Below are 26,057 nucleotides of genomic sequence, written 5' to 3' on the forward strand. Positions count from 1 at the left end.
TGGATCAGTCTCAATATACATGAAAATAGTAAAAGTTCACCACAAAATCTAAGTTATTCTAGGCTTTAGATATTTTCTTAGAAGAACCCACAGTACATAGACAAAGGTGTCTCCCTGAAGAGTTTCACAGTCTGATATAAAAAGGATTTGCAATTAAACTGTGTTTTCCTTTCATCTACTTTCTCAATTACAAACAATACCACCATATCACGACCATTTCAGTCGTGCACATCCCCTAGTAGCAGAAAAAAAGAGAGTAATACTGCTGTGGCTAAATTATAACATCTCTGCTAAAATGCGATCCTTTTTATATGGGACCAACACTGAGAAAGTGGAAACAATGATAGTTGTTTCTATTAGCACACTACCACTTTCATAAATCCATTTTATTAATTTTTTAAAGGTGCAAGATCATACAGGCAGCCTAGACACAGCTCTCTTGCTTCACTTAACAGGGTACAGGCAGCCCCAGCTAATTTAAGAGTCAAGGTGCCTTGATTAAAATATCTGAGAGACTATGATTCCCTCAGGTATTACATCATTACATCTTCAAAACTAGAAAACATGGTCATACAGCAACTAGCTTTAAATGTGATTAATATGCTAAAACAAGTCATTACAATGCAGTGACACGATGTTTACAAAGTGAACCTCAGGTAGCAGAGAAATAAGTACAGAATGTAATCTCTATCTCCTACTGTTTCATGTTAGCTTCTATTTACATACCACTCCGTGTCTCATCATAAGGATAGTTTGCAACAAGGTCTCCTCCATGAAGATTCGCAGAGAGCACAAAGGGAATATCCATGATCCAGTGAATGACACCTTTGGTTTCAGGAGCAAGCTAAAACAAAATAGCATTACCAGCAGTTACAAACTGAGAATCCAAATTAGAAACTTACTCAATTATATTTAGTGGGCTTAACTCTTATCACATATACTGTGCAAGACATTTAATTGAACAGCAATTTTCAGTTCCAAGAGAACTTAATCAGTCCTTTACAACAGATTTATAATTAAGTAGATTAATATAAGTTTAAAACTGGTGTAAATTAGTTCAGAATGAGACCACAAGTAAAGCAACCTCAATCTTTCACTTCTTCCTGTTACAGCCAAAAAGCTCCTACCAAATTTTAAACCAAGGAAAAGAAACTATTTCAAAATAAATAAAGAAATAAAATTGGCAGGAGGATGCAGTCTATTCTCTGCATAGAAAGTAAAATTACTACATTTAATAATTTGAAGACAGAATATTGCTATTAAGGCCACAGTCCTATGGGGCTACAGTCACAACACTGTATTTTCTAGAACTTCCTCTGGGGTAAACACAAGACAACGAAAATCTCTCCAGATACACACCTGTATATTTAAGGCTTAAGCTTAACAAAAATGCACATGTCATATGTGAGAAGAGCTATCTAGCTAGAAATGTAATTAAGCACAACACACGCGTGAATTTCTGGCAACAGTAAAAATGCAGAACATCTGCAGGAATAGCTTAAAACCAAGGGAGAAGGCTACACAATCTCTGGCCTTAAAAATAAAACATGTTTTGAGTGAGGAATTTTCTTAGGATTAAGCAATGTGGATCAAAAGGGTTTACTACAGCAAGCCATTTTGAGAAAAATTTCAAGAAGCATCAGACAGATAAATTTAATAAAATGAACCAAATATTCAGAAGAACGCGAGTTGTAAAGACCACGCACACAGCTCGCAGAGGTTGCGAAGTGTCTGACTGCGTGAAAGGGCAGAGGTGGGGACATGAGTGCCCCGACATTCAGCCCCTGCTTACCTTTGGATTCTGATCCACAGCCTTTTTCATGTTTTTCAGCAGATGGTTGTTTGGACCACCTTCTTTCTCATTAACATAGACTATTCTATCTAGATCCGGGAAATTTCGGTTTAGATCTATCCCTTGGGCATTACTTCGACCAACAAACCAGTCTTTAAGCTCACCAGGCTGAATGGGGAGAGAGAATACAAAGAGAAGGGACATGAGCAGACTCAGGAGATGACATACCAAGCTTTATATGGGTATATTTAGCCACGCAAACATCAATCATGGGTTTACTTCTCATGTTCTCAAGAATAAGAAGGGATCATGTGGGAGCAGAAACTTCTGAGGCACCAAGAGCTGAGTCACCCATATTTCTTCTTAGAGCACTGTGGGAACAAAACCAGCCTCTAGCTCACTGAGGGTGCTGGAGGAGAAGATCACTCTCATGGTGGCAGATCCAGGCAAAGGATGGGCAAAATTACCGGCCTGTGTGGCCTTAATTCCAGTGCCTGATGAGCCTTGCCCCGAGCCCTGGCTTCTCCCCTGGCTTCTCCCCATTGCCTCAGGCCCACGGCCATGGATTACAGGCCTCATTTTAGGGCAGAATGTAGCTACAGAGCAGCTGTAGATTTCTCTGCCAGCCACAAGGAACATCTGTGCTCGTTTCAAAGTTCCTCTAAATGGCTTCAGGGTAAAGAAGGACCTTAATCTTTGTTTACATCAGATTTTGTTTTTATGGTGTCTGTCAGCTTCATTCACTGAAACAGTAGCACTGAATAAAGATGCAATGAGAATTACTGCAAAATCTTTTCTTTAAGCTGATTCTCTAAAACAGGTTTTGGCTTGCATTAAGAAAATGCCTTCAGAGTACATAGTTTTCCCTAACTTGCCTGTGTAAGCGTTCAGTACTCTTTTAAAGTAGGTTTAGCTGGTGACTGGCTTTAATCTAAGGGTACATTGGATCTACTGTTACACAGTGTGTACTTCTAAGTTAGAGCAACAGTGGCACTACAGCAAATCGTATTATAATTCACCTGTAACATGTAAGGCAACCATGTAAAAGGAACATACTTTGACTAGGGAGCAAAAGTTTGAAACAATATTATCACAGAAACTCTACAGAGAGGTATTTCAACGCAGTAAAATACCACAACTTGAGGACAGCTTCTACTTCGCTACCACGAGAGGGCGACACAGGACCGACTATGGTTTAAAAGAGGTTTGTGGTTTCGGGGGTATTTTTTTTTTTTAAAAGATTTTGTAACAATCAGTTTAGCAAAGATCTTACTAAGGTTTGACTTATTTAATCATAAATAAATAGTCATATAGAAAGATTCAAAATTTCCATATTAATTTAAAAAATAACTACACTGCGTAAAACAAGAAAATTCTTACTGCTGTTTGGAACATAATACACGCCAGAAAACTCTATTTGTTAATTGTGCATTAACATGTTACATGTTTCTTGACTGAGTCGTCATCCTAAAATACATGCTAATTTTCTTGACTAATACCTTAACTAAAGTACCTCATGCCTGAAATTTAAAATCAAAGTTATTTGTATTAAAAAGATGGCTCACAAATATTGCTTGCTTTGGGATCAAGCTCTGATGAATGTGAATAACTCATGTAAGTGCATTTACATGAGACTATGCTCAAAGGAAACATCAACTTTCCCTGGTGTACCACTTCTGAAACATCATGTGTTACTAGAAGTTACTTTGTAGGAACCAGTCTGGTCAGTGAACTTATATGGAAGAATATGCATAAAGCATTGACATCATTATATTTTAAAATACAGTAAACTCACTTACAGGAGAGACAGCTATTTGTTGAAAACCTAAGCATAAAATCCTCCTTGTTAAACAGAACAAGACTACCGTACTATTGGGCAATAATTCAGTTATGCTGTTCCATTCAAGAATCACCACCAGGAGTTCAGGTATCTGTAGAACTGCTAGTCCAAGTGTCATTATGATCCTAAGGTTGACAGGCATTGATAACTATTCTGATATATGCAGCCGCACAAACCTGGGATGCTGCCTTCTCAAAGCCATCTGGATTCAGAGATGGCATGATATGGATACGCGTGCTATGGATCAAGTTGATAATAGTTTCATTTCCTTTCTGGTACTCATTACACAAGTACTGAGCCAAGAAGATGAGCAACTCCCTTCCGACAGCTTCATTCCCATGCATATTCCCAACATATTTAAATTCTGGTTCTCCTGCAAGAAAAAGGAAGAACATGACTTAGAACAACATACAAAAATAACCCATGGACAGGATCACACAGCACACCTGAGACGTAGGCATCGCTATTACCACGACTAGCCACAGTATCCCCAGGGAGCTACAAGCCTCCTTCCAAAAAGTGGATTTAGGTTAAACAAATTGCAATTTATTTTCAGCTGTTTGCCAAAGACAGAGAAAGAATACCAGATGACAACACAGTATGCCAAACTAAATGCTAAGCACTGCCATCAACATTACTTTGTTGAGATCTAATGCAATTGATGCCCCAATACTAAGAAAGAGTGTCTTGATTAGGTAGTTTTAAAATATATAAACTGACACTAACAGAGCTTCTTGTCTTTAATGTTCTTTATAAGATTAAAGCTTATCACACTACACATGCATTAAACTGAAATTCTTTTACCAAAGCATTGCCAGTGAATAGCTGTTGAACCTAGTGATCTGCAAAAGCCTTATTCAGCTGATGCTCTGCATATTCAGCTCAGACTTTAGAAGCAAGGGCAATAACCTAACTCATAAAAAGAATTGTCCCCATTTAACATTCAAATAAACAGTCCAATATTAAATATATACTTAAACTTTCCATATACATATATATCTATATTTGTGAATATGTATGGAATGTTTACGCATATATTCAATAGATATTGTATAGCCATATATAATATTCAATGTGTAATATGTCTTCAATATATATTGTAGATCTATATAATATCTATAAGCCATCCAATATTCCCAATTGCTAATTAGTCTCATTCTTATGACCGTAGACATAAAAAACACGCAAGATGTGTCTTGCAGAGCTTTACCTATTAAAAGACTTCCTTTTGGGCCCTAATTACAGAGAGATTTTAGTATGCATGTAAATACCTGAATGAGATTTAAAGGATTGTTCTGGAACTAAAATGAAGAATATGCCGTTTTCTGGGTTGAAGCCACTTCTTATTCTTTTCCTTTTGCAATGTAGTTCTTCTGTTGTAACAGCTTTAATTAAACATTCTGGTGATTATATGCTCTGCATAGTCTTGGAACACATTTTGTGATGGCCTTTTGCACTACCACAGGGGCAAATTTAAGCCAGGAAGAGTGTTACACTAATAACACCTCAATAATTGTTAACGAAGCACACAGCTCTATCTATTTATGACTCCCCAGCCTGTGCTTGTTAACCTTAATCCAGTGCTAAGATGCTAGCAGACACAGTGCTATTATAATACCATGACTTCCTTCCTTCCAGCTAAGGTGGTTTTGTACATAGGGATTCATCCCTGAGGTTTTTTTGTCAGATAGGTTAAAAAGTTTTCTAGTTTCAGTGAAATAGCTTAATTTTATCTGATAGTCATCTTTTGACATTGAGCTCCTATTTACTGTTTCTTCCTACCTAATAATACAAGGGAATGCAAGAGATCTAATCATCGAGAGTAATCACACCATGCAATCCACCCAATCCCATTAAAACGGATGGATATGATTTAATAAAATACACAGCACTGCACACCATGTATATGCATAATACTTAATACATACATATATTGACATGTTACTTATGGGAAAAGCACTTTCACAAGCTGAGAGACAAATTTGTTACTGTGGTAAATATGAACACACAGTTGCATTTTGCATTTGTACTTCACTAAGGAAGCCTAAAGGAGAGATTTCTTCTGATTCCCAGCCTTGTGCATTAATCACCTGTCTTTCTCTCCCATTTGAATTTTGCAGGCCTGGCTCAAATGGAGAAATAGAAACATGTTTCCCATAGGGTTCTGCTTTGCCCCCTCCCAAAGAATTGCTAAAAGTGTTTAGAAGGGTTGGTGAAAACAGTCACAGGGTCTGTAGTGAACCAAGAGTACGGCCTCATCTCCAGCGTATCTTTAGTAGTAATGACCCATCTCAAATGAACATTAAAAGCTGAAAGCAGATCATGAAGAGGCAGACAGTCACTGGAAACAGGGAAAGGCTTTCCTATGAAAAGCGATTGAAGAGATCATCCCTGTTTTCCTTAGGAAGAATAAAAAGGGTCAGTCAAATATACCAACTACTACGGCATGGAGGTAATGGTCTGGAAAGCGGCACTTCCTGACACCACAAAACAAGAGACAGTGATTTTTAGTGAAAAAGAACAATGACCATTTTTAGACTGATAAAGTATCATTACTTACAACACAAAGTGTGAAGCAGTATTCAAAGAATCCTGTTGGCAGTGAGGTATCAACAGAACTCCAAGTTTTGCTAGCAAATCAAGAGTTAAAAAACTGATCTAAAAGCAAATGCAGAATGAAAAGGGAAAGATAACAGCTGAATAACAGCCCTGCTTCAAAATTCAGCTTTGTGTTCATATTTCAGCTCTCCTGGGTATTTTCTTACACCTTTCTCTGAAGCACAGAAATCCAGCTCCTATCGACCCTCCGGCTGTAGGGAACAAGGCTGTGTGGTCCATGAGCACGGGAACTGTTTGCCAGCCGCCAGCCCTGCCTGTTTTCTTACTTCTGGCCACAGCAACCAACGAAATACTGAGTTTCTGCTCAGTATCAGAAGATACTGAATTTCAGACTATATCAGACTATTTTAGGAAAGCTCTTCATCATTTCAACATGTGATTTACACTTTAAAGAACAACGGAAAAAATGGATCTTTCTCATATCTAAACCTTGCAGCTGCTCCAAGGAAACAAACTCAATTTTTATGTCTATTTCAGCGGAAATAAATTATTGCTACAAGCTGGCTCGATTAGCAGTTTGCTCATTAGTTGTTCATACCCATGACTGGCAAAGCCAGGGAGTCCATTCTGGAAAAAGGGACAATGCTGCTGAAGTCATTAGTTATCACGTTAATGGCCAAAAAGCCAAGGGAGCTTCCACAGACTACAATCTGCTGATACAACTTTGCAGCTAATAAAGCCCTTAATTTGTATTTGCACTTCTGCCTTTCTTGTTAGACCAAAAACTACAACTCAGCGGGTACCTGCTGGAAACTGGTCTTTTTTTTGGTTTTTTGGGGGTTTTTTGAGTCACTTTTACCGAAATTCTTTGCTAATCTTTTTCTCTAGGACAATAAAGTCCAAGCTGGAGGGCAGACAGCTAGCTGGGGCCGACAGAGAAACGCCCAGCACCCTGTTGGCTGAGCTAAGCAAGCCCAGCTGCCTGAGCTTCAGCGAGTGGCTGCAATGCGGCCACCATTCCGGGGCCACTATGGCTCACAAGGGAACCAGCTCCTTCTCCTCCACTTCATGGCTAGCATGGATACCTCAAACACCGAGGATGCCAGCCATCTGGTCCTTAAGCCTCAACACTTTATGGGTCCCCTGGTCTACTCATTGAGTATGCCCTGACACACCACTTCTACAAGCTTCAGGCTTCTCTGGAGAACAGCTCGCCCCATGGGGAAAAGGGCCTTCGGTCACCTTGGCGAGCAGGCTCCTTGGCTGGAGGAAGAGCGGCTCTTCCCATTAATCCTTCATGAGCCATTTAATGCAGACCTTCATAGGATTCTGTAACTGTAATTGCCACACCAATTTTTTTTTTTTATTAAAAGACTCTGTAAATGTCAATTTGATGACCAGTAGAAACACTTCTGTTCCACTGCAGAACTGGAGGTAGCTTTAAGGGAGAAGAAGCCTGAAGAGAAATAACTGGCTTTTCTCATTTACTTGACCCACACAAAAAAGAAAAATTGTTTTAATGGATTCCCATGGTCCAAGATACAATAAACACAAAGGAACATTTCTGTTGGTTCAGTATTTAAAACTCTTATTTGATTAATTTTATTAATTTTCTGACAATATATCTTGGGAAACTATAATCTCTATTCACAATAGCCAAAGTATGCCCTGTGTAACAATGTGTGACATTTATAAAAGCTTACACATAATTTCAGATCAGATACAGCGGTTTGTTATCACAAAAGAATGAGTAGATACTAACACCTTTGGGGGCAAGTCATAAGAAATGAAACGCAGCAATCAAGTTTATAAATATCTTAGTGCGTCTGGGGAAACCTAAGCCATCACATCATTATGGCTTTTAGAAGGCTTTCACTTCCCTCTTAGATTGACTGCGTGGTACATTACAACCTGATAAACGATGGAGGAAAAAGCATTTTAAAATGTCGTGCCTTTCTGGGGCCTGACAAACATTGTGAAATGTCACCATCCACTTCTGCAGCTGCTGTCAGCTAAGGTCTTCTGCAGTTTCCTAGGAACAGCATCTACATCATTAATATCAGACAGGTCATCCAACTAAAGATGACTAACCACTGCCATTTTCAGGTCAGGCTGTATTTGTACCATAAAGACAGTAATTTTCTAAAATGTAGGGACAAAAAGTTTAGCACCTACTAATTATAGATACTATGAGTCAAGGTAATGTCATGCCACTAGTCACGGTCTAATGTCAAGCAGTTAACCTTAAAATGCACAGTATTTCACTCATGGAAGTGCAAGCTATATGGAAGAAAAAAATTAACTACTGTAAAGTTTAAGTGCTTAATGAACTGTTTTGCAAATCAGCCTCAAATACTCTTAAAGAGTAGAGCCCTTCTGCTTTCCTGTACTTCTTATGGAAAAGCCAGCAACATTCCTGAAATAACAGACTTAGTGTTTTTGATTACTTACAGTTGTTTGTAATTTTTAATTTGGCAACCAGTAAATTTTTCTCGTAGATAAATGGCATGAAAAATCTCAGAACCCCTGCTGGCAAGAAATTCATTCACTAAATGTGATTGAAGACTTTCTTATGCTCCACATTTTTGGTGGTAGATTAAAGAGAAAGAAATTCTCTGGAGATCAACTACATGGAAAACCAAAGACTGTAAAATGGGTTTCTCCTTTGAATATGAAAAAAAGTAAGAGAGGGAAAGAAGAAAATAAAAGGAGGAGGTGAGATATGAAAGTGAAAGATTAGAAAATTCAGATTTCTAACACCCTGTAAACTAAATGTCTGCAACCTGACTCAAGAGCATTTCCATAGAAATGTTGGTCTCCACAATTTGTGTGAAAACGGCACTGAAAGACAGAACTGCAATGCAGTATTGGTTTTTAAATCATTGTACAGGTCTTACATAATTTCAGGACATTTACTAAGATGTGTTGGTCTAAACTTGCTAAAAGAGAAACTACTGGAAGCTTCACAGGCAGCTTACATAAAGTAGAAACAGGTCAACACTGAAGACCTTTGCAAAATCCAATCTTTCACTTTCTTGCCATTAACTGCTAGAAAATCCACTGAGAAGAAAACAAGAGGAAAAGAAAATCAAAGATCTTTTCACAATCTCCTGCTTTAAAAACACACGCATTTTTTAACAGCTATGATACAAGAGGGTCTCAAGCTCTTCCTGGAAACTTTCATAATTATTTGAACACTACCACTTAAAATTAAAGTTAACAGCAAAGTCTGCACAACACATTGAACTCGGAGTGAAAGCTCACAGAGAACACCTATATTTCTGCTGGCCTTGACACGTTCAACTTGAGATGCGATCTCCATTCTACTGAGCACGAAGTCTGTCTGTTGGGCTTCCAACTAGGGTCTTGTATGTCTTTGCATTGCAAATTAAATTCTCCAGACAGATTACCTCATGCTCAAGACAGCTATTTCCCCAAAAAGGTTCCGTATGACTCGATGCTTTCTCCAGGTTTCCAACGGCCCACCCTCACCCCAGCAGCTAGAGGACTTGGCGCAGCCTCCCACAGAAGTGGGCAAAGCATCTGCTCAGCTCCTGCGGTCCCCACCGACAGCTCTGACACTGGCTTATCCCCATGCTGGGCTTTCCAGCACCCTGCGCTTACACTGCGGTGTTGCACAGTGCAGCGCTGAGTTCGTATTTCAAGTAAAGCCCGCGTGCTTCACCAGAGAGTAGAACAGTTTTTGCCTGCTGGGTTTGTGTTACCACGCATGAACTGGGGCACTGATGATGATTCTCAACAGCACTGATGATGATTCTCAAAATTATAACAAATCATTTGTAAAGCAAACCAAGTTTACTTAATCAAAACCTTTAACTTAATAAGAAACACTGCAATGCGATATGCACAAAACCCTCATTTTGTGTAAATACGTTAAAAAGCCCTCTCTGAAGTTCAAAGCGGATTTAAAAAATCAAGAGAATTTTGGAAGTAATAAATAACCACCTATACACACAACTGGATTGACCAGATTAGTTTTAGAATCAATTGCATTTTTGATGCTCTAGGAAAAATTAACAGGACTTTGCATTTACAGAATTCATTACAGAGTCAGAGCAGCAAGTATCACTAGCTCAGCACTGAAGATGAGGTTCCTGAGAAACCTGGCACGAAATGAACTGCCCAGAACAACCCTTACCGGTCTGTGGCACAGTACAAGACAGGTACAGTTTTTTCACCTCCCAGTTTCTGCTCTCACTGCTAGGAAAAAACCTGGACCAAAACATATCCTGGAGTTCTTCGTGAAAGATGCTGGCAATACAGAGACAGCATCAGTAACTCTGTGTCTGCTGCGATACTGGCTGTTGGATGTAACAGATTCAATTCATCCTTCCCACCGTGCTCGGTAAGGGGGAGGGGGGCTTTTCCATTTGTGACTCTGTGTGACCAAGTGGATTTTCATTTCAAAAGCATTCACTCTATCCCTCAAGTTTTGGTTGGCACATCGAGCAAAGATTTATTTTTTTTTTTTAATCCATCATTTCATCATCAAAATAGACCTTCTGATGAAGAGAAAGTTGATACATAATGTAAATGTGTATTTTGGGATGGTTCCTCTTCAAGTTCACTTAACAAGCTCTCTCTCCTCAGCAGACTCCAGAATCGGCTCTTTCACTTCAACTACCAAGGCACTCCCCAGCCATCAGCGCGCTTCAGAAGGACCCAGCTCATCTATCCCACCCCTTCCACATGCAACAAGTATACGGGAACTTTCAAAGCTAAACTAGTTCAAACGCCTGCTGCCAGCAGGAGATACATTTGGGCTCTGCTCTCCCTCATCCTTATTGCACGAGGAGAAGAAATAAAAGTTGGAAACAATCCGTTTATATCTGGATCCCAGACTCTAAAGCCAAAGAGGCAGGCTGAAATGCTGGACAAATCAGGCAAGGAAACAAGCTCTCCCTTTTCACTGGAAACAAAAAAAGAAAGTGAGAGGCCGTAAATAGCTCTTTGCAGGGAAGCGCAGCCAGGTGCTCCCTGGGAGGCCACTTCCAGGCTGGGAGTGATGAGCACTGTGGTGTCTCCAGCGTGCCCAGAGCAGCAGGCAGCCATGAGGAGTGCCGAGGTCCCTCCCGAGCGGCCGGAGCCCCGGGAGCCACTCAGGGCCATGTTTTGGGAGAAAAGGCACCCAGGGTGACCCTCGGGGCTGCGCGACCTCGGCCCCCGGCCGTACCAGCACGAGCGAGGGCAGCGCGCTCACAGAGCCCACCTTCACCCAGCACAACCCTTGGCACGTTCTCCCTGTGGAGGAGAGCTACTTCTGACCGAAGGGGACGTTCTGGGTCCTTAGGAAACACTTTCTGTGCTTAGGGATCTAGGAATAACTGGCAGGAATCCCCCAGACTTCCTCCCTGGATCACCTTTCTGGGGCATCCCAATGGTACCCATGGCTCCACCAAGGCTACACATACTGGACGCTCCTTCTTCACTGGTAACAGGAACACGATTTTATTCCGCTTCTGTTTTGTCACAATCTGACACTGCGTGAAAAAACCCGTGGGCTGCAGATCTGTGATTCAGACAGACTGTGCTGAAGTGCATTGGCCATCGCTAACAGATGGAGAGGGATAACATCTCCCCATAAACGTACATCTGCAACACATCCCTCATGTAGACAGCATGTTACAGAGCAAGACTTTTGTTTGCACATTTATTTAGCTTCCCTTGCTTAGATGAGCCCTAGTATTTATTGATCTTAGTTTCTGTGATTCCTGGCCATAGATTTTACAGAAGGAGATACAAAGTGCCCTTTTAAAATAAATTACAGTAAGACAGATATAGGCAAACTGCAAATGCTAATTACGCTGTTACCTTGCTCCTTTGGGGAAAAAAAATACACAAGATTGACTTGTGATGACTAACAGAGGTCACCATTTACGTCACAACATAAATGACCTGATTTATGTCAATATCCTCAGAAACCAACAAATACCCAGGCAGCTTCTTTTAGTCCTGATGCTGTTTTAGCATTACCTTTCAGCTCTAAATAATTTTTAAAAACAGAATTCCATAATTTTAGAAGTTAGGTGGGGTTTTTTGCCAGAAAACCTGCAGCTCCACTGTAGGCTTAAAAACCTGCTAAACTGTGTGAAACCCTGATGAAAAAAAAAGTGGCTCCCTGAGGTCTGTTCTGCTGCCGCACTTCACCTTCAGCCTGATTTTAGCAGCCAGTACTCTCTCAAGTTTCTGCATTTAAGATATGAATGCTATGTGATAACCTGTAGTAAATCTTGATTGTACTTCTTCTTGAGATAGCAATGGTTAAATCAGCTCAGTATGAAGCAGAAGAAAATAAAGGTTACCTCGGTAGAGAGTGATTAAGATTGGTAGTGCAGCACTATATTTCCAAACATTGCAACACTTGGCTTCAGGATCTTTCTACGGTATGCAAAATTTTATTTAAAATTGGTATTGTACTTCAATGATTTATTTTAGCCAGTTTAGGTAGTAAGGCAGACCGGGATGCTTGGAGGGGGTCAATCTTTTCACTCACATATGTCTGAAATACAGATACCCTTTAGAAAATGCAACCCATATCATCTTAAACATTAAAAAAAAAAAAAAAAAAAAGAAAAAAGGTGGTAATTCCTAGCAAAACAGTATAGGGAGAGGAAGCTGAAGTGGTGCAGAGGCTAATGAAACCAAGCCTGGTGCGCAAGAGGAAGAAGTGAATCATATAACAGCTTGTTGACTCAAGAATAATGATGGAAATGACTGAACCAGACAAATCCTTTGTCTCAATAGAAGATGGGAGTGGATCCAGAAGGCTTTCAAGAGATGTTTTGCTGTTAGCCGAGGGAGCTCCAGACAAAAAAATCCCATATGGATACTGACCCCCACACCGCAAGCCACAGCACAGCTGCATAGCTGCAGGACACAGGACAGCCTTTGTAAGTTAGAAGCAAATGCTTAACAAAAAGTCTGTAATGGCTTTTAGGTCTGCTCAGGGGCACACAACCCAATGTGCTAAAAACAGACGTGTTTTTTCCTCATACAAGGAACAAACATAAAAGCTTGGTAACTTCTCAGCTGTCTTCAGAGCTTCTGCTGGGTGTTCCCTCCAAAAAGTAACAGGACAGCTCCGTGTTACGAGAAAGGAGATGTGGATACCTGTTGGCCGTATGGTCTTCAGCCAAGGACAACAGAAATCACAATCCTGCCCACGAACAGCACCTGTAAGTGCTGAAAGTGAACCTGCGGCCAAGTAACTAGGCATTTTATAATGAGCTCTATGTATGGCGATAGAGCTTTGTGCAATTTGATATAAAATGAACCTACCTAGGGTTTATTCTAAGTGGAAGCAGAAAGGTTAGTTCAAAGCAACAAGGCATGTTCGTCACAAAAGGATGAATAATAGCCATTTCCTACAATTATACACACTATGCCTCCAATATGCCAAGCACATTAAAGTGCAATGACCAGCAGGATCAAAACCCAAGTAGCTCTTCCTAACACTGTCTAATTATCGTTTCCTCTGAGCAACATAAAAAGCTACAGCAAATCCATCTTTTGTGGTCCCTTTCATCTCCCTTGAAACTCTCTTTTATGTTACCAGCAGTACATCAGGCAAGATCTTTCCTGCCAAGGCAGGAAGAAACATCATGTTAATGAAAATGTACATGTTATTTAAGGGCAAATTCCTTCACTAGTAGGAGTCTAAAGGTTTTCTGTTATTGGTATCTGGCATCAGCCTGAGTGTATTCACAACGATTCCTGCACGCTCATTTATATTTTTAGTAAGTGTAAGAAAACACTAGGAGCTGAAATGTTTTGCCATACTTCTGCAATTCACACCAATATTACAGCAGTAAAAGCAAGAGGAAAACTGTGCCCTACTTTCAAGATTTACTGCATTTTATTTCAATTTTATGCAGGTGTAGAAGTCTGGCAAGGTACAATGAAGAGGTATAATAAAGTTTGGTACTTTTTTAAAAGCTGGTTTCATGCATTTTTTACCTTTATTTATTAAAAAATATTCTGAGATTGCTGAAATTACTTCTCTCTTACATACTGTCATTCTTCATGGCTAGAGACCCCATGAAGTAGTAGCTAACTAGCCAGCCCACCGAGGAGCACATAATACAGGCAAAAAGCATCTCCTGAGAAGCCCTACTGCAGTTATTTTTACCTTGAGGTTTCAGGCATTTGGGTCTTTTTGAGAAGAAAAAAATTCTCTAATGAAGAGAAAATGGAATGTAGGAAATAATGATTCCAATCAAATAGGAAGATGTGGTGCCTGATCCCATATGCATCTGACAAGCTCATAACTCAAGGACAGTAATTCAACAAAAAACAGGGGAACAGCACCGAGCAGTGGAGATGCAAAATCTTTCCCAACTGCATACAAGCACATCCGTACTGCTGTGTGTATGTGCACACGTACATCTTACAGACGTGCATGAATGTCCCTCCCTGAGAGACTCCGGCACCAAGGAGGTCATCCCCAGGTCATGAAAATATTTTTCATGTTTCTGTTTGCTAACATCTTCTTAGATCTAAAGCACACTTCTAGCTAACTGAAGAAATTGCATTTGCAGATATTCAAAATCATATGAAATGACAGATTTGGCACAGTTCACAAACAAAATCAAAACCACATGACTCAATGGAGAAAGGAACTGAACTGTTTAGGAAGCAATGTAGTACTCCCTGTATTTATTAACCCTCTTACACCATATGATTCAGTAGTTCATTCTTATTTAATCAAACAATCTGAAAGAAAAGCCTTTTTAATCAAATGATTATATTTTTGCATGAAAAGACAAACTTAAAGCTGCTTGGATCGTTCCATAAAATACTAGCTATTCAGCTTTTGCCATATTTTCTACTTTTTTTAATATGCATTTTACTTAACTTTCCCTTTCATCCTGGGTTTAACTTTTATGATCACAGTGTGATGACTGCCAAAAGCACGTTTCAGTATATTTTTTCCAGCAGTCTGCTAAGCCATAAAGAAAAAAAAAAAATACAGTTACAAAATGTAAAATAATCTACAAAATTGTGTTCAGGTTATAGGAACACAGGAACAGGATCCAAAAAAGATTACCACACTGTTCTTTAAAGGCAACAAATTTGGGAAAGAGCAGCTGGTGCATAAAGCTCACCAAGCAATGCTACTAACCCAGCAGGCAGGAATAATACTTTTCTCCCAAAAACATCGCAGTGATATTTGACCTGCTATGGCTCTTCTAACTATAAAGACTTTGATAATGATACAAGAAAGACATTTTCCCTTTTAACTTTGCTAGTAGCAAAAACTACCATTGAAATCACATTGAGAGCTCAGTTTTATTGTCTTTTCTCTTCATTTAGGACTTGAAGCAGTGAAGGACGTTAAACATAGGCTTACCTTCAGCACATCAGCATCAGAGGGGCTAGTCTGGAACATCAAGCCAAGCACATGCTCAGGAGTTTGCCAGAATAAGGGATTATGGTCTCGTGCAAAAGCAACAACTTTGAGAAGAGATTTTTCCACTGACTCCTATAAATTCTGGATCAAGTCTTTATTTATAAAAAATTTCTTTCTGGATGCAATTTTTACATATTTGGTTTCTGTCCACATTTAACCACTTTTTTATTTTTTTCCTTTAAGCAAATGCTTTTCACCTATTCATAAATTATCTGGGGGTAAAAAAAATATAGGCCCTAGTAAGACAACTTTTTTTTGCAAAGATATCTTCTTTCCACTTGTGTAACCCAGAAAACAAATAAATTTTTCATGTTAAAATTCTCCAGATGGCTTATTTCCACTGAGGCATCCTCTTCAAACCAGGTATGAACCAACAGATGTACAAGCTTGAAAACTCCATCTCGCAGCAGGCAATACGAAATTTAGAACCACGACATTATGTGAAAAGCTACCAGAAAAGGTGCATATAAAGATTTGGTGCTAGACACATGGCTGTAGTGGGGTGCTGATGGTTAACTGCACACAAACCTGCAGACTCCTATCTGGTAACCGACTATAGAAAAGAACACTGAGGTTAGTGCAACATTAAGTCTTTTTTCTCTTAGTTTGCTTGAAAAGGGAGACAGAAAGTAAAATTACATCTAGATTATACTATTGCTATGCCAAGAAAACTATTTCAAACCCTTCAGTGTTGAAGAATGACACTTTTTTTACAGAGGCTCTCAGTGCCAGGCTCTCAGGGTAATAATCTTTATTTCCCCCGCTGGACATGGGTGTCTACTGCTGTAACCCCATGACAGTGACCAACTCAAACACGAGGTTTTCTCGTAAAATATTTCACATCAGAAACAATGCTGTTATCACATCTCACACTATTCAGAAGGCCCCATTAGATCCAAATAATCAACTCAACATATCAAAGGAAGCAGGATATGAAGCAAACCTAAGTCTTTTATGGCAAAAAGGAAAAAAAACAAAAACCAGCAAACCAATCAAAAAAACTCACACCTAAACAACCCCAAAACCCAAGAGGTAATTTCAAGAACTGTAAGAGTTTCCTGACAAGGAACAGCTCCCAGACTTGCACCGTGATGCTGTTCTGTCATGGCTGCATGACTTACAACCTAAAGCTAAAACCTAACACTGTAACACAGAAAACCAGAATTTACCAGGCTTTTGGAGCTGTGTATTGTACACGCCTGTTATGAGCAGTCCATGCTTGGCTTACAGCTCTTCCCAACCAGGCAAAAATAGTCTGACCACGAGGGTTTTGCCCAGACAGACTCTTGATTGCTTGTCAATGGTGAGTGGCTTGAGTCATGTATAGAAACAGAAAAAAAAAATCTATATAGTTTATTGTGCTGATCACTGAACAGCAGGCTTTTTTGAAAACAAAAAAACCCAAATAAATCAGTCAGACCCAACAGCCCTCTTTCCCCCCATACAGGCAAGCACGGTGACAAGGATAGGTGTAGTGCAGAAAGCCACACCGGGACCTCAACCGTGGGTTACTCCAAGCCACAGTGTGAGCTTTCCATACAAGTATTAATAATATCACAAATCCTAAACAGGCTCCACGATGGACAGACCACCGTGCTGTCACCGAACACAGATAGTACCTGCTCTCAGAGCACGTGCTACCCAAGCAGCAGAAGAGAATAAAAATATATGGCAAGCACAGGGCAGGCGATGATCTTACCGTAGTTCTCCTCTTCCTCTCTCACCTTTAGGGGACTACTGCGACAAAAGTAAATATTCTAGAGAGACCTAAAGAAGGGCATCAAACCGTGGCCTCTGAGACCGTTATGGGGAAGCTGTTTGCTACCACAGATGTCACTACAGGACAAACTGCAAGGAAGGTGGGTTGAAAATTTGCTCAGTGGACAACAGAAGCAATCATTAATGGCTCAGAAGTACAAATGCATATTTTAGTGTTTACTGACATTTTGGCAGTTAATATCTCAACAGCAACAAAATCGAGTACCAATCCTAAATGATACTTTTCAGCCTTTGGACTCAAAAAACCCTCCAAAATAAGCAGAATAAGCAACATTTAACTCAAATAGACAACTGAATACGAGTACATTTTTTCTTAAGGAACAGTTTATCTTCCTATGCAATGAAATTAATGAGGAAATCAACAGGTTTGTGCCAGAAAAGCAAGCCTGTACAAAATGAAAAGTAGTTCACAATTAGCATAAAAGCAAATGAATATTAGTAGAGGAAAAAATAATAGCACTCACTTCTCATTACACTGCAATTGTTCCTGATTACATCATAAATATGTTTCCACTGAATGAAAAAGTAAGGGTGTTGATATAACATTTTTGAAAGTCCGGGCAGCTATGCTGCAGAGAGTTTTCTCCACAGATTTTCCCTACGGAAGTACCCCAACAGATGTCATCTTGGCATCACATTGATGTGCATGAGAGAAAGCAGGATGACATGTGATGTTCAGCTGCTGTGTGCTTATCATTGGACTTCATAGCTACATATTTCTATTTAAATGAAGGAAGGAAACGTGCTATCTTATGGTTTTATTTTAGGATTGCTGAATCAGGATTACACCCATCCAAATCCACCTACAAAGGAAAATGCAAGTTTTATGAAAAGCCATGCCACACCTACTGAATATCGCATTTTTTCAAGTAACTTAGACAAAACTACAGAAAAGATTATTTTCATTATGCCCTTCATATGTAGTTTCACTTTAATCCCATGAATATTCTAAATCTCAACATACAAGAGTGAAAGACAACTTTTTTTTTTTTTTTTTCAACCAGGTAAGTGAATAAGCCAGAAAAGCTGGCAACATCTATGTGGATATCGCGTATTCTCCTCCTGCTGGGAGATTTTGCTCTAAATGTCGTTCAAGGTTTGTATTTTTATTCCTGACACCCTTTGTAAACTACTCCTCGGTCTGATGAACCTTCCGGGAAATGTTTCTTCATCACTTTGACCACTGTAACAGTTCCTTGCACTGAGCTACTTGACATCGTGTCAGTCGATGTGGGTTGCTCACTGCCATTTTCTTTCACTTCTCCTTTAACATCTAATCTGCAAAACATCTTCCAGTTCTCACAAGCACCCCATCCTGGGGAAAGAAGGGGGACACGAGAGCATGCAGGTGCTGCCTCTCAGGGCTGAGCTCCGGACCCAAGCCATCAGGAGGCGGCCGGCTGAGCCAGGAACAGCCCCGCTGCCCCACGGGCACCGCCGGTGAGACAACAGGCAGCCTGGCCGGGCTGGCCACCCCGCAGGAGTCTCTGAAAGGCAACAGTCACAAGCAGGTGACGTTCTGTAGCTTGATGACACAGCACCAGCAGCAGAAAACCGTGGACTTAATGTTCACAGCCTCCCACTGCTGCTTACGTGGACTGAAACCTTCTTCCCTACATGGAGCTTTTAAGCTTCTTCCCTCAACTCCATCTCTTCCGAAGTGGAAATACTAGCCAGAACTAAACCAAGTCCCTTCTTCCAACGAGTGAACGACTTCAGAGGCTGCTAGCATCCTAGAGAGCCAGTTTTCAAGCGCTTGTCAAAGGAAAAGGTCCATGCCATAGCAATTTTGTTTTTAAACTGGATCTGCCTGTTAAATTTATCAGTAAGAGAGTAAATGCTAATATTCAAATTTATCATGAGCATTCACAGTCACTTCTTTCTTAATATGGAAATTAAGAGTCTGCTATGGTTACTGTTTGAGCCTGTAAACGTAAGGAGCAGTTCTGGCTTTTCGAAGGGCTGAAAACATTAATTCATGAAAAAAACTAACATTCTACAGGATATGGAAATATTTTAGCACACCTGAGATTTGACAAAAAAGTGTCAAACCAGGTTCCCTCAAATCCTGTGCCAAATTCTCTATGAATTAAAGAAGGATCAGGCTGAAGTTCAATACCACACTTAAACCCATTTCTGACGGTGAGCAGAGAAGTAACCTCAACTAAGTTTAGAGCAGAGCTGGCACAGAAATCACCACACTGGTTCACAATAGCGATTCACTTATTTAAACTTTACCCATTTTTTAATAAAAGGAAGGCCCAGACCTTTGAAAGTGCAAAACCTCCACACTTCAAATGTATAAGCACATATGTAAGATATTGGTAAGACCTGGATAAGTAACATTTCCCATCTTTTTTTATGTTTTTCTCATTACATGTGGTGCTAGCTTTATTACTTCATAAACAAGAGAGAGGATTTTGCTCTTTGGAAGCTTGCTGAGCTAGACTTTTTGTTACGGTTTAGTTTGGTGGTTTTACTCTCAGTTTTGTGGTATGGGATCACTGTGTTACTCCGTGATGTGACTGCAACTAGTCACCCCTTACTAATGAATTACCATGTAAAGATGATGGGCAGAGCTGAGCATGGGTGGCAGCAAACCACAGCAGCAGCAGCACACTGCTGGTCTGATGAGCACCCATGGAACGCAGACATGCCTTCCATAAATAATTCACTCCAAAGATACACTGTTTTCAGTGACATTGTACATTTCAGAGCACTAAAGAGGCAAGAGAGATTCCCCTCAGAGCACATTTTATATGCTAGATGTCAAATACAGGAAATTTAGATTTTACTTTGGCATTAATTTCTCTGCCTGGGGATACTGAATCTGCCACATTTTGCTGGCACAAATGCTTCCCAATGCCATTTTTTTCTTACACAAACCCTGATGTAGGTAATTTCATAGAATTATTCTGGAAGCAAAATACTTGGTAGCAGACCAAGCTAAACTCCACTTCTTAAGACAGCCTGTTCAATGCCAGCTGCTACATGGACATACCAGCAACAGGCATGTAAGGAACCTTACAACTTTGTCCGCCTGCCATGCACAGAAGGCAAGGTATGGGATTTGGGATCTATTCTACTCTCTGTTACATGGTGCACGTCAACTGCCTTCCAGAGGAATTGCACTATTCTTTCATTTTTTACAGTAACGAACACTGACATATAGCAGAGAGAAGACAGAATTTATACATATATGCTCTATAGTATATATGGTTATCTACCAGAAGAGGCAAGATTTAGATGCTAGGAAAGGAATCTATAACTTGTTACTACCATGCCTAATGCACTATGCCTAATTTGCTCTTAAATCTCCACTATACATTGCAGAAACTATCCACAAAGCGGTGAAGCAAGTATGGGGCGGCTCAGCACACCAAAAGCACCCTATCAAGGTTTACATAGTAGCTATTAATCCTACTTTATATCACAGTGCGCATAAACTTCATTTCAAACCTTAATGGGCTTGAAGCAGGTACAGAAAAATACACTTTTTCTCCTTTAAAAATTGTAAGGCTCTGGTATTATAATTATTTCTATCAACCATTACATATATATAGATATATGTATATATGGTGTTGCATTAAGACAGTACATTTCTTCCAAGAAGTTCCAAGCACTCACCTTACTTCAAAAACACTTGTGGGTTTTTAATTTCTCTTGCCCTTTTACAGACCATTAGAAATGGAAGAGAAAGAGAGGCACATTTAAACTACTAACTTGGAGGAGAAGCAAAGGACACACTTTTAAACAAAAAAAAATCTTAAAATGAGGAAAACATTTAATACATGCTAAGATTTTCCTCTGGAAATCGCTATGGAAATACAAATGCTGCTGTACTCCTGGAGCACTTACACGTCCTTTATTTTGCAGAACGGGAGGCCAGGATTTCCTGAGGTTAAAGTACAGCCCAGAGGATAATCACACCGGGCTTGTTCCACTGAGTCAAAATATTTCATAAGTTATTGCGGATTTCAGGGAGAGTTCAGCTAAGCTGCCGTAAGAGGTCAATTAAGAGAGGCAATTATAGAGAAGAATACAAGACGAGAATAAGCTACCCCAGGCAGACGGTAAGATGAAATAGGAAGTAACGTACCGTGTAGCCCCTGCAAGCGCGTGTCGCGCTGTGCTGCAAGGCTTGTAATGAACCAAGGGAGCAGCCTGAGGCCCCGCTGCGCCGGGGAGCGGCGCCCCGACATAGCCGCTGGCCCAGGAGGCTGCTCCATGGTTAAAGCTGATGTTTTGGACAACAGCGGAAAAATACTTTGAAGAAATTGGAGGTCCCCTGAAGAAAAGGGGAGCAAGTTACACTGCATGGGACCCCAAAAGAGGGAGGCCCAGCGGCAGAAGGTGCAAACCCCACAGCCCCCACTCAGACGGTGCGCTCTTCTGGAGCCAGAGGAACGGAGGTGCCCGGTGCTGAGCGCCCCGGGTGCACGGCCCTCAGAACAGCCGGCCTCCATGCTGCATGATCCCGGAGACAGGGCACGGGCCAGGGCAGCCCAAGCACCACACTTGGACTCAGCAACAGGCAGCACAGGCCACCACGTTAACGTGTCCATGACCTCATCACAAACTAGTGACCGTGCCACCAGCTTCCTACCATCATTCACCCTACGAGACCACACCGCCCAGAGCACCCCGCTGCTTTTCCATCACCTACAATTGCAAAGGATTGTTATGCTGGCAATCACAAGTCAAAAAAAAAAAAGCAAATCAGGGGAGTCGGGGGGGGTGGGGTGGTGGCATGTTTAGTCTTTATTGGCTTCTCCTTCCACAGGCCTAGCACGACCAACAGGCAGTGGCCTAAGAACAAATGGGGAAGGAACACTTCGGGAATCTGCTCATATTTGTTTTCGTAACTTAATATTACTACAAGTTTTTTCCTGTCTTTTTTTACATGACATTTCCTTATTTCCTGTTTCCAGCCTTTTCTCAAAAACCATCTCCCCACTACAACTTTACACAGTTCATTACTTCCTCTGTGATCATGGAATCATGGAATGGTCAGGGCTGGAAGGGACCTCTGGAGATCACCTGGTCCAACCCCCCTGCTAAAGCAGGGTCACCCAGAGCAGGTTGCACAGTCACGTCCAGAGAGGTTTCAAACATCTCTAGATGAGGTATTCCACACGGAAGAGTAGTTTCCATACGTAACCTCACCACTGCTTAATCCTAACCCTTACCCTTTGTTTTCTGTCCATCCACTCTAAAAAATATTCCATTTGGCACAGTGATTGGCATCTATTCACTGGAGACCTGCTGGAAACCCAAGACAGCAGCAGCAAAGTCTCCCAGGTTACTGCCAAACTAACATATTTGAGTTTATTCTCTGTATGGCCTTGGCAAGTAAAGTAAAACTAGCGCTTAGCCTCCCAAAGGTCCCTAATGTTGGGGTTCTTTTCAAGTGCTAGGAACTGATGGAACATCATGTGCATTGGGACAATGATGGGACATGCACTGTCCCGGTTTGCCTGTCAAAAGGTTCCAGCTGCCACCTTTACAGGCTTAGTGCTTTAAAATTACACACCGCTCTGTCTGAACCATTGTAAACCTTCCTCTCTTATGTTTTTACACTACATCCATCATCACAGCATACCTACCCCTGGAAAAAATCTTGCAACCAATTTCTACTTCCACATAAAAAGCTGTGTAGCAGGTAACTGTTTATACAAAAACCAACTCATTTTTCCACTGTTGTGTTGACATTACTACCCAGGAACAATGCATCCATCTTTGTTATAAGTAGAATAAACTTGAATTAAGGAAAAAGTATCCTTAATAGTGACATTTTGGTCCACAATATGGACCAAAACTACGTCTGAATTACAGATCACTCTCGAAAGTCAAAGTAATCAAAAAATCAGATATATTGTGATTTCACTTTTACTAGAATTACAAAGTTTTGCCCAGTTCTTTCTCTTCTTACCATTCTAAAAATGACAATGCTTAATAATTAACTAAAAACACTTCTCAATTCATTGTTTGCATTCCACTTACCAGTGACAAGTAATTCCACAGAGTCTATCTGCAAACACTGCTTAAGATTCCTGGTTCCTGAGGAAATCCCACAGAGATACAAGTTTGAAACCACAGTCATGACATTATGACAATTTTATGGCTTGACATGTCAAATGCAGGTCAGCACTTACATGGGAAAAATCAAAAGGTCACGAATTTCCTTCCAGAGTTCTGATTTAAAAAAATAACATAATAACGATGTAAAGAAGGAAGGAACAGAGAAAAACCTTTAAAATTTTAGTTAAGTTTTATAGTAATTTCCAAAGTCTTCCTTGAAGAAAGAAAACATGAACTAAATCATAATAGGTATAATTATATTCAATTTGACTATTTTATGAAATTATGTTTATTTTAATTACTAGGAAAATGTGACAAAAAATCCACGCTAAGAAGTTTAGTAACATAGAGGCATCAACCGGCTAGGGACATTATTTCATACAAAGATATCAAGGAAAACCTGATAATAACAGCACTGACAAAGCAAGACGTTTCAATGAAGATTTCTTTCCTTGCCTATTTTCACAGAATACCTGGATATTACAACACCTCCAATCCCAATAGGAATTGTTATAGATCATCTCTCTCCAAGGGTGTCGACCTCCAGATTATTAACAATAAATTCATATCTGTCCTTGTTAAAAATTCTGCGGTACTTCCTTAACGAGTGGATTGTTTATCCTGGTCCTTTCTCCAGTTTTCCATTTCAACTGCCATACCGCACGAGGAAATCTTGTAACTGGAGGTGTGACAGCAGAACTGACAAGTTTAACCTACCAAAGTGGGTGACAACAGTGATGACGATGCAGGTTTAAGCACAGGCTAGCAACACAAACAAGCACCCAAAACCCCCCATCAGCTCAAAACACTCTCAGGAAAAGCTCTATTCACATAGGGGAAAGCCTCTATTAACATCATTGGATTCAGCCATTTGACTACAGAAAGTGTAAGTATACTTTCTGGTACAACTGCACTTCTAGTTATTTGGTAGGCACCCTACGATGGGATGAGTTTGTGCATCTCCCTTCTGAATAAAGCTGGCCTCCACACATATATATTGCCCATATATCAGTAATTAAAAATAATGAAATTGACCTTGAATATCTTCTTAACTCTTCAGCAATCTTCAAGCCTCTTTTAGGTCTTGGTAAATAGGCTTGCCATGATTCTTCTAAACGTAACTGAACAAATCTCTCAAGATGGAGAGAACTTTTTAACTGGCATCAAAACACTTCTTTCTCTTTTGATATAGCCTACAGAAACCCCTTCCCAGAACAGTGGGCACTCAGTAAACATTTTCTGCTGCTGCATTATAATTGTTCACATAGCAACACACTAACAGTCTTGGGAGAATTTTGTTTCTTCTTTTCTGAAGAGCTTTCACAGACTTTAACATTAAGTAGATTCTTTTATTTCTTTTCTCTATTTGTAGAGAAAAAAATAAAAGTTATTCAAGATGCACCATATGCCTCTAACCTATCTGCTCTTACCCCTTCAATACATGAGAAAGTTTTAGAAAGTTACCTTTGATATTTTTGTTCCCATTCTCTAAGACCACTTCCTTTCTGAAGTTATTTATGTTTTTCCCCTTTGAAATTACTGAACTGCAAACAAAGTAAGATCTTGACTTGAACACGTTTTAGCCTTAGTGGATTTTAAAGGCTTTTGAGCCCGATGTGAACATTTGAAATTCCGTTTTCTGAGGGTATCTTTCATTCTGCCACCAGTAAATGGTATTTTGGTTTGCCTTGATCTTCTGGTGAGACAGGACCGCTGTGTTTGCAGTGGCACAGCTACTGGCCTCACTCCTGCAAGTCGAGCAAGCAGGCTGACCTGAGAAGCCTCCCCCGAGCACACGGGAACTTTAAAGAGTTCCAAAAAGTTCAGAACATGTTTTTCTGTAACATATAATAATGCTAGAAGTTTTGAAAGATGGGTCAACATATGCCAGGTCATCTGCTGCAAAACCACTTAATAAACAGCTGGCAAATTTTGATGCACCATGCAAGAATGGCAAACTGAGACTTGAATTTCAACTATACTTTCATGCTTCAAACCTTGATTCATAGTTGAGTAATTTTACATGTTTGTTCACTTTTATTAAAACTTATTTAACCAAACTGTATTAGGAAAAAAAATATCTCTTTCTTCAAGGTGAAACCTTGCCTCTGGAAAATTATGACCACCCCATGTTATCATGATCAATATAAATACAAGACACAAGACTTGTGATTTTTGATATTTCGAAGTCCAAGACGTTTTATTTTTCTAAACCCACAAGACTCTAGTGATTTCTATATGGATAATATTATTCTTCTTTTCCTCTCCTGGTAATTTTTCAAAGAGCAAAATCCAAAGGAATTAAAAAAAATGCATTTTTGTTTTGTAAGGCTTTAAAAAGAAAAAGCAGGTTTGGAAAGAGTTTCTTGTTTGGTTCTTTTTGGTGTTTGGGTTTTTTTGTTGTTTTGTTTAATTCCCTCAAGAGCTCAGTAAAGGGTTTTGAAGCAGTCTGAAATTACAATTGCTATTAGGGACAGCCAAGCAAACAGGGAAGAAAATCAATCAGAGTATCAACCTTCCACACACTGAAGACAACGAAAGCTGGGCTAATAGCATCAAGAAAAGGCAGAACATCA

At 40.0% G+C, this 26,057-nt stretch overlaps 1 protein-coding gene across 1 annotated transcript in view; it reads right to left on the reverse strand.

Moving 5' to 3' along the window:
• Positions 1–26,057, reverse strand: part of CPE (carboxypeptidase E) — a 58,263-nt gene that overhangs the window by 15,644 nt on the left and 16,562 nt on the right. Inside the window, exons 2-4 of the mRNA XM_037377344.1 lie at positions 3,809–4,005; positions 1,793–1,960; positions 727–844 (exon numbers count right to left, since the gene is read on the reverse strand). Coding sequence (XP_037233241.1) covers positions 727–844; positions 1,793–1,960; positions 3,809–4,005 — 483 coding nt within the window. The remainder of the gene's footprint in view (positions 1–726; positions 845–1,792; positions 1,961–3,808; positions 4,006–26,057) is intronic.

Source organism: Falco rusticolus, chromosome 1, assembly GCF_015220075.1.
Source record: "Falco rusticolus isolate bFalRus1 chromosome 1, bFalRus1.pri, whole genome shotgun sequence".
Classification (NCBI taxonomy): Eukaryota; Metazoa; Chordata; class Aves; order Falconiformes; family Falconidae; genus Falco; species Falco rusticolus.